Source organism: Malaclemys terrapin, chromosome 2 (assembly GCF_027887155.1).
Source record: "Malaclemys terrapin pileata isolate rMalTer1 chromosome 2, rMalTer1.hap1, whole genome shotgun sequence".
Taxonomy (NCBI): Eukaryota; Metazoa; Chordata; order Testudines; family Emydidae; genus Malaclemys; species Malaclemys terrapin.
The window spans coordinates 264,911,012-264,924,766 of NC_071506.1; the positions used below are offsets into that span (position 1 = coordinate 264,911,012).

The following is a 13,755-nucleotide window of genomic DNA, read 5'->3' on the forward strand; positions in this document are numbered from 1 at the left end:
TGTTATGAACCTGATAAATGTTTTGCTATGCATTCTGTAGCCAGTTCTCTAATTAACTGTAACTGCTTTTAAAAGATCTATTTTTTTCTCTTCAGTTGCAAAAGGGTTTAACTTATCAGATGTCAGTAACTGCCTTCGTTTACTGACAGCTATATATCTTTTTTCAGAATTAACGTAATTTAGGAAAGTGTAAATGTGAAGCAGAGGAGCTTGGAGCCAGACAGTGTTTTTATGCTTAAATACTTTCTTCCTTCCATCTCCAATTTTTTTTTCCCCATTAGACCTTATCCTTATCCTATAGATGCATCTTATAGTGATTCAGGCTTACAGCTTGCCTAGAACAGTTCCCACCTTTTAGTAGAAACCCAAGCCCAAATGGATTGACAAATAGGTGCCCCTACCATGTTGTCTTCCAAATGTGTTCTGACACACTTGCTGTTGTCGTGCCTTCTTTCTGTTCACTTTCTCCCTTTCCCCCCTTTTGTCTGTTTTCTGGGTTTTTTCTTGTTTCTCTTTACATTATTTTTTTTAAAGTTTGTTCTTTCACATATTTTTTGTTGACTCTTCTTCCCTGCTGCTCCCCTTTGTCCAACATCTGGAAGCTGAAATCTCACTCTCATGCTGATGGGAGAGCTGCCATTGGTACGACCCATGGCTAAGCTGAGTGCCATGAGAGCAGAGAAAGAAGCTCAGGAGGGTGGGCTGGTGCCTGAGTCAACAGCCCTGTATGTTAAGGCCACTACGGGAACTGGGAGGTAGAAGATAGGTGGCTTTCAAGGAGCAACCTGCTGTGTGTGATATTGGCAGACCCAGTAACCTCTTTGGATTGTGTCTTCATGTATCTAGGGAACACATTGATTCATTCCTCTGTCCTATTTTCCTCACTCCAACTATTCTAGCACCCGTTGCCCCACCCTAGATTGGGAAATGCTGCACTATATAAAGTCTAAGTAGTATCAACCACTACAACAGAGATTTATTTTGGTTGATTTGTTTACATTGCTCTTAAATTTCTTCCAATTTCAATAAATTATAACAAATGCAGAAATTTGTATATGGAAAACTTGTAACATTTCTAATATCAGTGTTTTTATAGCCTCTCACATGCAACTAGCTATGAAATGTCAGACCTTCCTTTAATGATTCAGAATTCCCATTATTCTGTTGAAACCCTGTTAGGTAGAGCTCAGAGTGTGTACACTGTCTCCCCTCCCTTGTGTCTTTAATAATTCTCCAGTCAGTTTTTTCCTAGGACAGTTAACTCTTCCAGTTCACTGGTCATTGCAGTCCTGAGCTGTTACTTGATACTAGCATATTTTTCCTCTAGAACTTTTTTGTGATCCATTTCCTTCTAAATGCTAGGGAAGAAATTCCAAGCAAGTAGATCTGTTCTATATAAGCCATAAATGTGTCAGTTGGTCATCCAGCTGGAATCAGAGTATTATAATCCTATATTCTTGTGTTCATGTTTTGTTTCACAATTGTTTAACACATGTTTTGATGCACAGTTTCAAAATTAATTAACTGTAGCTTTCACTACATTATAACTTCTTCCTAGGGAAGGGGACTGGACCTCTCACGTGTACGGACATGTGTCGTCGTGGCAGAAGAACGGCCCCGAATAGCTCTCACTCAGTCATTTTCAAAATTATTTAAAGACCTGGGTCTCCATCCACGGGCTGTTAGCACATCGTTTGGCTGTAGAGTTAACCTGGCTATATGTTTGCAGGTAAGACTTTCCATGCCTTAAATTTGTACAACTGCTAGTACTGAGAAAATGGTTATCAATGAGCAATTTTCTTGTCAAGCATGGGAGGTTTCATCATGTTTCATGTTGGTCGATTGCTTAGTTGTTCTTTAAGCATATTGAGCAAATCCATCTGTTACTTAATGTTCTCCTTTCATATGCAAGTAATACACTTCTGCATTTGTCAATGAACACTGTTCATCCTTCACAATACATTCATAGCATTTATTCTGCCCCAGATGTGCTGTAATTCAGTAAAGTGTATCAGAATGATACAACTTGTACTCTCAATACTCTAAAACAAAACTAGTTGGAATTTATTCATATAGTGCATATTCCTGCTTCCAAGTGCTTTCTTTATGTACTTTAAAACAAAGTAGCTTCCTGCTTTGTGTAGAATAGTTACTTACTTTAATCAGATAAATAATTTCTGCATACAATATATAGGTCGCACAGTGAGAAACTAATCTTTCCGACTCAGCTGTCACCATATGAGGCGTTTGTGTATTTCCAATTTGACCCATTCATCAGATGAGTCTCCAGGGAGAACCTTGGATTTATCTTGCATTCTCTGCTTCAGGCATTCAGCTTTGTTGATTAATAGATTTAAAGGACAGAAAGGAACACTGTCATCATCTAGTCTGACTTCCTTTATAACACAGATCTTAGATCTTCACCTGTTGATTCCTGTATCCAGCCCAATAACTTGTGCTTTAGTACAACCACATCTTTTTAGACAGACATCCAATTTTGATTTAAAGAGTCCAAGTAATGGAGAATTTACCATACTCCTTAATAACATGTTCTAGTATTTAATTATCCTTAGTGTTATGGCACAATTTTTCTATTTTATTTTTTATTTCCAGTTTGAATTTGTCTAGCTTTAAATTCAGCGATTGGATCGTGTTATGCTTTTGTATGCTAGCCTTCTACTATCAGATATTTTCCACTTTAGGTATTTAAATTTACCAAGCCACCTCCTAACCCTTCTCTTTGATGAGCTAAATAGATGGAGCTCCTTAAGTCTCCTGCTGTAAGGCATGTTTTCTAGTCCACCTCTCATGCTTATGGCTCTTCCTTGAACACTTTCCATTTTTCAATATTCCTTCCAAGTCTGGATAACAGAGCTGGACACCAGCAGCATCTCTCCAGTGCCATATATAGAGTAATATAACCTTCTACTCCACTAGTTCAAGGATCACTTTAGGCCTATTGGGAGTTGGCTATTGGCCATGTCCACTAAGTCTTTTTCAGGGTTACTGTTTGCAGCCTTCAGTCCCCCCCGTCTGTAAGTATAACCCACATGCATCCAGCAAAGGCTATTGTACCTTTTTAGCTCTTGTACCTACCACTGCTCCATGTTGGGGATCTCTTCATGGATAGTAGCAAAACCCTTGCTCAAATATGGAAGCCAAAGACACATCTGAGCAGAAGTACTGCGAATAATGCACTTGCCTCCCTCTTCTGCTACTCATTATTTTTATAGCACTTTGTTTTACAAGCAAGGCCATCCAAAAACACTTCACAAGTATAGGTGATCAGCCCATCACAGACCACTGCTTCTGTGCCTTATCCCCAACTTTGCCATATATTCTGTTGCGGGGAACTGAATAATCAAGGCTTTCATCAGACCTTGGTCTAAAATGACCTCACTACTGCAACATGTCAACAGAAAATGAATACAGGAGTTGAGCCACTTCTCTACCTCTCATGTAACCTAATATCCCTTCAGCCCAGAGTTAAATTAGATGGTGATTTTAATGATCACTATTGAATATATGGCAAAGCTATCGTCAGCTGAGTAAGATGAAAAGTCATTCTTTGTTCTGGAGGTAGCCCTCTTCTAATTCAGCATTCTCTAATTACTGTCATAAATAGTCTCCCGGCATGTAAAAGTTCAAGCAAATCTCTTGCACTCCTAAAAGCAATACACTGTACCTGAATCCTTTTAGAATGAATGTCCCTTCTGCTTAATACATGTAAAATCTTGGACTCAAACAGTAGTTGTGTTTAGAAACGTTCGTGTTAATGTTGTGAACTCAGACATCTGCATGACTTATTTCACTTAATAAATATTGACTTAAGTTTCTAGACTTTGGGATCTTTCCTGTTGAAGGAGTTCTGTACCCTTGCGGAGAAATTGTTTCTTGCTCTCTCGCAAATACCTGTAACTGTAAGGGAGATAGAAAAACCTAATGAAACAAGTAATCAAAATTTTCATTTAAAAAACAACAACAACTTCATCCTGGGAAACTCGCATCAAAGAAATCCTCAGCCTGCTTTCTTTTGGAGAGCTGCCAGTTAGTTCCATTTAACAAATAGGGCTTAGTTTACCCCCTCGCCATGAATACATCCAAACTTTAAAAGCTGCATGTCAGGGACTATATAGGTACTATAGATACCTACTATGCAGGTAGATCCAGAACACTTCCTTTCCCATAAAAAGTAACCTAGGAATTCCCTAGTCAAGAAAACAAAGGAGAATCAGATGAACTAGCCACTTAATAACAACAGTCTGTTGGTTATGCTTCCTACATCGCTTTCGACTTTGAAATGGCTGCAGGATTTCCTTTTGTGTGGGAGGAGGTGGGGGTGGGAGACATAGCTCAGGAAAATTATAGCATTGCTGTCATGGCAGACTGCTTTAAGTGTCCACTAAAATTTCTCAAGTACATGAGGTTAGTGGCCCTTCAGTCCCTGAAGCTCCATCCCTGAGACTGTCTTTCAAAGCTTTGCTTGAGTTCACTCTGTGCTCTGATGCATATGAGAACAGACCATGAAGGGCATTGTAGAAAACAAGGACAAGCTTCCCTTTGTAAGCTGGGAGGCTTCACTTGCCACTAATGGAGACCTTCCTTTCAGGCTTGCACCAGTCCCCAGGGAGTTTGACATCATGCTGTTGGTGGCTGCCTCACTTGGTATACAAGGCACTTCAGTAAGACCATACTGGCACTAAAAGCAGCAAATGAGTTGGGAGGACACTGACCAGTTCTATAGTTTAGGCCTTCAGTCAAACTCAAAAATATCATTGAACCTAATGTGTATGGAAGCCCAGATTAACCCAGAGAAATGGTAGGCATATCCCATCACTTGAGAACCAGATCAATACTGAATTTTATTTGGGGTACTTCTTTAACTTGAACATGTATGTATGTTGGCTTCCTGACCGAAACTCAGCCCTTGGGAGTTCTGTGAATGCACAAAATTATAGAACAGTTCTTGAGATGGGATCACCCCTCAAGTGAATATTTGTTAATGATTTTGACTGCAGATTTAAGCTGTGTCAGCACAAAATAAGAGGCAAGCCCAGCCCATTAACATCCAGGAGAGAACTGATGTGGCTACTCAGGTTGGCAGAGATCTTTGGGTGTGCTTGAATAGTTTAACAGCAGGCACCTCAATCCATAGGAGGAATTAAAAGTATGTACATGATTTTTTTTTTAAATAGCTTTGAGTAGAAAACTGCTTAGTCGCTGTTTTGAAGTAGTCTACGCTTGTAACATTGCTCTGTAAATCACTCTTAGGGGCAGAATGGCTCTTAAAGCATTTAAGCAAGGAAGATGTCAAGTGTGTTTTGAAGTAATAGTGGAGCCGTTATTTATAAAAGTAACTGCAATATATGGCTTTTCAATAGAAAATGTAATAATGCCAAAATCCTCTGGAATATTTGGCAGGGTTGCTTCCTTTAAAGCGGCTGGTACTGTCGACCATCAAAGACTGGATTCTGGGAAAGGTGGACTACTGTTCTGATTCAGTATAGCAGTTCCTATGACTTGTAGTGTGCAGGTGTCTTGACTGAAGAGAGTATTCTGTTTCTGGATGGCAGGTTGAAGAGCAGGATGGGTCTTAATCCTTTCTCAGCAAGGTTCTTTAAATTATCATCTCTTCAGCATATTCAGGAAGTGGTCCTTGTTTGCTGGGGTCTTAATGCTGTGCTTCAGAAAAATGCTTTTGTACGTTTCTGAGCCAGTGGGATCTGTCTTTGTTTTTATTCTTACAATTGGTGTAATCCTCCCTCCTACCTTGTCTTCATTATATGAAAGAAGATGGAGGAATTATTGACATCTATCAATATATAGTCATTGAAACCTTACTTTCCATAAGGCTGGTCATCAGACCCATTTGAGGTCCCTCCTAAAATTTGCACCTAGGTGTTATCTTTATCAAAAGGTGTTAATGCTCACCATTTGCCACTTCTCCGGAGAGAGGCCTATCCTGATTGTCTTCAGAGTGAGTTACCTTTTTATTTGACTTGGATTCAATCTCTTATTCCTCTTTTACTTTAATTCCATCAATAGAAGATCCTATAGATTGATTATTCCAAAGGGTCATTAGAGGGTCTTGAGGGGCTGAGCATATCCTATGTTTATGTTCAGATAGGGAATGCACAGAGTGTGTGCTTTTGCTAGAAGTCACTGAGTGAATAACACACATATTCTGGAAGCAGTCTTCAGCAACAGGGCAATGCTGTTCTGTAAATAGTTCTACGTTGTTCATCTAGTTATCTTGGAATTGCTAGTTTCTTTAATTTTTCCTCTTTCAGACTAGTGACAAATGAAGGACACAAATATTTTACCTAAAAAGTGCTCTGATTTTTTGAACAAGCTCCTTCTATTTTTTCCTTTAAAGTGAGGCGGTATGTAAAGAAGAAATAACGAATTTTGGAGCATGTTTATCAATCTTATTTTATGAATATATACTTGGAAAAGGCAGGCATCCTAATAATCCCCTTGATACAAAACAGTTTTATACTAGTAAACTAATGGTAATCTTAGTATTCCACCATATGGAATATTATGGGACTAATACACTGACGCTGAATATATTCCTTCTGGCTAATTTTAGACAGAATTACCGTATGTCACTAAGGTGTTGAGGCACCTAAAGATACAGATAGGTATTTTTGAAAATTGTAGGCACCTAAATGCCTTTACAAATCTAGCACCTTATTACTAAAAGTCAGATAGGTATTTGGTAAAGGTATTTCTGAGATAAGTAGATTGGATATAGCATATTTTACTTCTCATGTACAATTTCCTTAGTATTCTCTAAAGAAATAGAAAAGTAGGGATGAGCTATTACCAAGGCAGAGATGCTCCTCCAGAATTTTTAGCTTTGTAGGCTAGCTTTCATTTAAATACTTGGAATTTATTTATTAAGTTTTTAGTGGGGGGAGAAGGAGTGGCACAAAAAGGCATTGAAGTTCAAATTACAACTCCCATGCTTAATTATCCTGAGATAAAATCTTTTTTCCAGAGAATCACTTTGTTATTAACCTCCACTGGAGAAGAAAATGCCTTCAGCCACATTTGTTCCTTTGAAAGAAAATGATCAAGTACATTTTTGTTGCACTATAATTAGAAAAGTTACTCGACTCTTCATTTAGTTTTTTTTAGTTGAGGAAAACTGTATATTGATGCTTCACTCCAGTTAACACCTACATATTAATTGCTTTGACTGAGAATTCTATTAGTAAAATATTTTAGGAGACAATGCTTGTTTGTATCTTTTGCCTTAGTAAAAGATCACACTTTTGAGGATCTCCTACACCAGGAATAATGTGGGGTTGCTTTTAGAGAACTAGAACCACTCTGATAGAGAACTATTCATTTTTATGTATATTTCTTCAAATGATAGTAAATTCTTGACATGTATGATTTTGTACTTGCATATGTAGTACAAATCCTTCAGATAGTGTTGCCAAATCTCGAGATTTTCTGGTGAGTCATGAGATAGAGTGACTTTCTTAAATCTTCATCGGCTGCAATTATGTTAGGCTACGTCTATATTAGTGAGCCTATATCAGTATAGGAGGTTTTCTGTTGGGGTAGAAACACATGACAACACATCCCCAAATGACATTAGCCCTCGTCCATTGACAAAGCTGCATCTACACTGGAAGATTTGTTTGCATAGCTATTTGGTCAGATGTGTGGTATTGTCATACCCCTAACCAACATAGCTATGGCGGTATAACTTTTCAACATAAACCAAGACTTACTTGAGATTCTCAGATATTCATGAAAAAGTAAATTTTTAAGTCTCATGGTTCCAGAGCAGCCTGAAAATGTGAACCCTAAAGGCGCCCACACCAGAAGGCAAATTAAAAGAACCCAACTCTTATCTTTTGAAAATCTCATGATTTTTTTGTTGCCTAATTCATGACTTTTAAACACTTGTGGTTGGCAATATTGTACATACACAATTGTCCCTGACTTCAATAGAAGTTAGGCTCATACGTCTCAGAGGGAAAGATTTATCCCTACATGAGTGTTTTTTTTCTTCTTCTAAACATCAGACACAAGAAAGGATATGCTTGCTGGCTTTGTATGACCACTATAAAGAAGAATCTATAAAATATATCTTGTTGTTTCTAATCAAGAGTTAAAGTTTCACTCTAAGTGAATTTGTATACACAGGGTTAATGTTTCAGCCAGATCTCAACCCACCCTCTAATTCAATCGGCACAGTGGGTGGGTAGCAAAGTCATCTAACTACCAGATTTACATGTGTCCACAGAATTAGAGGACAGTGTTGAAAATTAAATGTTGTCCATTGAGCTCATATGAGGTCAGTTAAGGGTATTTTTAGAAGTCAACTCTGAAATTGGAGTGTTACATTTTTGCATTGGTATATACGTTTGGTCATGGACTTACTGCGCTTAAGCTGGTCTCATGCTTAGTTGCAGTTTTATAGTATATGGTGAAACTTGCACATTATTATCTATATGGCTATTCTCAGGCAGCAATGTAATATACAAACATGTCCTATTTAAAATTCCTCCCTCTTTCCCTTCATTCAAAATATACCAATTTTTAGCTGTTGCTATGGCAATTTCCTATAGGCTAAGGAGTTGACAGTCTAGTTCTGTGGGTGCTAATATTTTTATTAAAGCGGTGCACCTGGAATTGTCTAACTTCACCGATCACAGGCCAAGTCCCATGCTGCCCTTCGGAGTTTAGGTTTTCCACATGCCAGCACAGTGAGTGGTTGCTACATCACCAGAGTGTCTGAAACAACAGGCTTAGTAACAGAGGAATAATCATCACTGTATTTTTTATTGTTACTTCACTGTAATGTTGAATCTTGATGTTGAACTATTTGCTTTTTATTAGTATTTACTTTTACTGCTTCACACCCTGCATTCCAGGGTTTGTGGACAAAGAATGAAGGAGTTTTGTAGTACTGAGTTACATAATTAGTTTTGAACATGTAGAAATCAGACTATACAAGAAGACTTGATTTTATTCTACCCTATGAGCAGGTTAATCTGTGTGAAAAATGTGTAAGTATCCTTTTTTCCTCCATTGCCAACTAATTTTGCCAAAAACAAAACAAAACCCAGAGATACTTACTGCTTTTAGGGGGAAAAAGTAATCACTAACAGCCTTTATTTGTTAGAGTAATGGCAAACTTGGAGCCCCTGTTTCAGTGTATGTGCATTTAAAATAGCGAGTCTATAATATTTACTTACCCTTACAAATGAAAGATAGGGTGCTTAACCTAAATTGTCTACTAACATTGTCTGCAGTGTCCTAAAATCACTTAAGTCTGTTTGTCTAAGGTTAACAGTCTGTTGCTGTCTCTTCTGTTGCTCTACTAAAATATCGACACCTCATTTTTTTACTTTTTTTTTTAAACCTTTAATGGTAAAATAGTTAATTTGTAAGATTCCTGTATTTGACATTGTTTTTCTTTTTATTTTACTCCCCGCTTTTTGCATTTCCTCTCTTTTTTTTCCCCTCCCACCCTTCATTCCCATATGTCGTTATTATTTTTGTCTTGTGTTACTTTCTTTCCTTCTCTCCCTCATCCCTGCTATTCCTGCTGCTATAGCCTCACAGGCTGGGGAAGCTGGCCGAGCAGGTAGGGGATTTTCACGTTCCCTAAATACCCACCTATCAGCTTCCAACAGTGGGACAGACTAGAAATTGAGTCTGGAGATTTGAGGATTATCAGATTCTTTCTGTGTGATTATGAACAAGTCCAGTACAGTTCTGTCTGGATGCAGGATTCATGAAAAGTTAGCTGGCTATAGTTATTATTTCATTCACACTGAAAATAACTATTGCCATGATGGTTGTCTTTAATTTTCTAACTAACCTGTTTCCATTATTTTACAAATTGGTTACATTCTATTTTTTTATTTTTATTTTTTTAAATTAAGGGTAACAGGTTTTTTAGGGTTTTTTTCCCACATTCATCTATACTTGAACGAAGCTCTCCACTCAGCACTAGTCTGTTACACTGCTGAGTTTATCAGTAGATGGAAAATCACATCTTTAATGGCTAGCTAGGATGTTGTATCTTGTATTTTGTATTATTACAAGCTAAAGAGGCTAACGTGCATGTGCAGCGCTGTTTCTCTTTGACTATCTTGGTGGTGGGTTACTGATCAGTGTCTGTATTGTAAATATTAATTGTTAGTAATGTCTTTTCTCCTTTTGGTATGGAAATTGTTTACCTGTAGAACATCATCACAGTTTTCAGTGCTGAACAAATTGTGGAACTACCAGTAAGCATTGCAGTAGAAACTTAAAATAGCAAATTGGTTTTAATTCTCTTGGCTCTAATATGTCCATTTCTAAGAATTACATTGTATTGTATATCTTAAAGTGGCTAGAGGACAGACATTGTGGTTTGATGGTCTGTAATATTCCTTGAAAACCTAAGTAACTGATACAGAAGGTCCTGTAACTATTATTTGGTGTTCAAAACAATAAGCTGCTTAGAACAGAATTTCCAAAATTCCATTGTTCCAAAACAAAGTTGTGCAGTTGTTCTAGCTTTCTACCTGGCTGTGGAGTGGAGTATGTAGCAAAGAAAAGATCACTAGAAATAGGAAATTCAGATTATACAGGTGATGAGTTTAAGCACTTGGATAAGGGAAAAATCATTGCAGAGTATAAAACCACTGTAAAAACAGTCTGCTGTTACCAGAGTAACTGAATATTATGACACCAAATGGGTAGTAAAAATATAAAGTGGAAAGCTGATAAGGAACAGAATAATTGCTTATAGATCTTCAATCCATATCAGTTCATGTCATGTGTGCTACCTTTTAATATCTTTAGCTTTAAATATATGCTCTGTTGCATGTGTGGAAGATTCTTAGCAAATCATGTTTCACATTCCTGACCACGTGCTTTTACCATTAAACTGTGTCTCCGCAGCAATTTCAGCATTCCTTTATATGACAAAACATTGAATATATTTTTGTATGTATCAATGTGCTGAATAGTCAACCTTTTAGAAGCAAAAAAGCTTATGTTGACATTTAATTAGTACAATTATTTGAAGTTCTCACAAGCCGCAAGGCAACAGTTATCCTAGGGTAGGTATATTTGGAGGTTATTATATTATGATTGTTATAATAGTATAATTATTATATAATATATACGACTTTATAATCTAGTTTTAGTTTGGTTTTATTAGCACCTTAAATAAATGTTATTTGATTAGCCTAACTGATAAACAATTTTTTCCATTTCTAAACCATAAAATTACTGTTACAGTTATTCCAATTAGAATATGTTGTATTTCATATAATTATAAATTCATATAAACTAAATTCTAACTAGAATATGTTACATTTCACAGGGAACATCCGGACCAGATCCGACCACTGTGTATGTTGATATGAGGGCACTGAGACATGACAGGTATGAGAACCCCATTTTTCTTGGTTTCACAATATGCAGATTGGACAGATTTGCAAGTGCATAGCAGGAACAGTTTTACAATACAGTTGTCAAACCGTGAAAGTGGTACTAACCCTCAGATTCTTACTGATTTCCACCAGCCACCTAAAATAGAAATGACTAAATTAACAAAATGCTGGTATAATTGCAGGCTTCCGAGATATTGTCGACAGCATGTTGACACACTTAATGCTGTATACTTCTCTACTTCTTTCATTTTGTTCAAGGTCATGCTGGTAATCTAACTCTTTCTAATAGGGTGCTGCTTTTTTTGTTTTGTTTCACTCCCATCAGGCTTGATTCACTTTACACCAGGCCATTTTAACCGAGCTGAGGGTTGCTAGCTAGTTGGATAACAATTTATTGTATGAATTTTAATGCTTTTACTCAGATCAATACTATGAGATGTACCTTTATACTAGTATTACTGCATCCATATGAAGGATTATCCCATTTTAATTATATCTGTTTCTAAACCAATACAGTTAAAGAAGGACAAAAACTGCATGTAAACCTGGCCTAAATCTTTTGCTCAGTTTCTCTTGACTGCTAGCAGTGGTTCCCTCCTTTACCAGGCTAACTCTTACTAGTCTATCTGGTTGTATGCCTCTCTATGCTGGAGTCTATAGCCCAGCTCTGCCACTGACTTGCTATCTAACCCTAAGCAAGTCACTTAACCACTTTGTCTTCATTTCCTTAGCTGTAAAATGAAGATAACAGTTAGCTATTTCACACGAGTGTTCTGAGAAATAGTTAATGTTTGTAAAGCACTTTGAATGTATAAATCACTTATTGCACTGGTACAAACCTCTTTCCTGGAGGAGGTATAAGAGTGCTATGTCGTCCTATCTTCTTCACGGTGCTACTTTAGTCAAAACATTAATTTCAGCTGGCAGTTTCAAATCAGGTTAAATTACTGATTAGGCAATTTATAGTGGCTTCCTTCTACAGTAACTTTTAACTAAGTCTTCTCTGTGTCTCCTAAGCAATTTTTTACTTTTGTTTCAAAAGATTTTCACTTACTGTTGAGATTTAGCAGCTGTACCTCACTCCTAGGAAACATAAAAGCTTTGCTGGCAGAGGTGGTTGGAAAATCATTTGAAATATTATGTTGGGGGAGAACAGGAGGACTTTTTATTGTGCAAACTTTTTTTTTTCATTTTTCCAACTTGAAATCAATTTTTTTTTTTTTTTTTGGAGGAAAGCAAATTCTTTTTGTTGAAAATCTAATTTCCCATCAAAAGTTGAAATAGAAAATTTTGGACCAGCTTTATTCACCAATTCTGCTTATATTCTTAGGGAAAAAAATGTATTTGGGAACAAACCCAAGTAGCCTGTTCTTTCTTCGAGGTAGTAGAGAGCTCTCTCCCTAGGGCTGGGTAAGAACACCATCCGTCTTTCACATATACTCTCTGAGAATACTCTGAGGTTGCAGTCCTCAATAACCTAATGAGTCACAAAATGATTATGCAGTAGCTCATGTAGCCTGGTTGTTGGGACATTACATAGTTCTTTGGCAGTGCAGGGTATGCAACAGTGCCTGGCTGCCCCTCTACCCAAACAATTCTTACTAATTCAGTGCTGCTCTTCTGAGACATAGCACTACAAATGACAATACTGATGCCTAAAAAGATCCAAGTGAAACTACTGTATTCAGAATTCATCCACAGAGTATACAGCAATTGTAATCTTGCAATTTTTTTGTGAAGCAATTAATTCTGTGCAATATGTGCATAACACGCACGAAAGTAGACCTACTGAGAAGCTAATTTCTTTTTCCTAATCTAAATCAATGGGAGGCGATGCAGTTCTGTACTTGGGAACACAGATGGCATTGCCTCACTTCTTAACCTCTTCCATCACTACTTAGAATGTCACTCATGTGTGGGAGAAAATAATTTTAGCCTGCACTAAAAGGAAGGTTGTGGCTATGGCGAGGGGCATAGGTTGGGAAGAGAGACAAGTAAACATAGGGAGAAAGAATTAGTTTTTCTTCTAGGGGAAGAAGGAAATCTGTAAAGTAGTCCTTAGTATGAAAATGTATTCTCTTTTTACAAGCTGCAGAAAATTGATTCACACACGGTATCTACAGTAAATACTTATACCTTCTTTAGCCTGTCATGGAAAAATAGATGCTTTTACCAAGATCAGAGTTTGCAGATGTCCTGGTTATAGAGAACGAACACTAAGGCAAATTGCTAGAGTTGGCCTAGATTTGCTAGCATAATTCTCAATTTGATGGATTAAAACCTGGGTTCAGAAGTATTGGACAGATGAATTTAAAATTCAGGTCATAAATTAGCGGAC

The 13,755-nt window shown here is 37.2% G+C and overlaps 1 protein-coding gene across 9 annotated transcripts in view; it reads left to right on the top strand.

The window, feature by feature from the left end:
- The window catches only part of DIP2C (disco interacting protein 2 homolog C), a 474,795-nt gene that overhangs the window by 423,101 nt on the left and 37,939 nt on the right, over positions 1-13,755 (top strand). For 6 of the 9 annotated variants that reach the window (XM_054021037.1, XM_054021038.1, XM_054021041.1 and 3 more), the window contains 3 exons: positions 1,559-1,729; positions 9,584-9,613; positions 11,348-11,409. In XM_054021037.1, the coding sequence (XP_053877012.1) occupies positions 1,559-1,729; positions 9,584-9,613; positions 11,348-11,409 (263 nt within the window). Of the gene's footprint in view, positions 1-1,558; positions 1,730-9,583; positions 9,614-10,217; positions 10,263-11,347; positions 11,410-13,755 lie in introns of all 9 variants that reach the window. The other 3 variants (XM_054021039.1, XM_054021042.1, XM_054021046.1) reach the window with 2 other exon arrangements.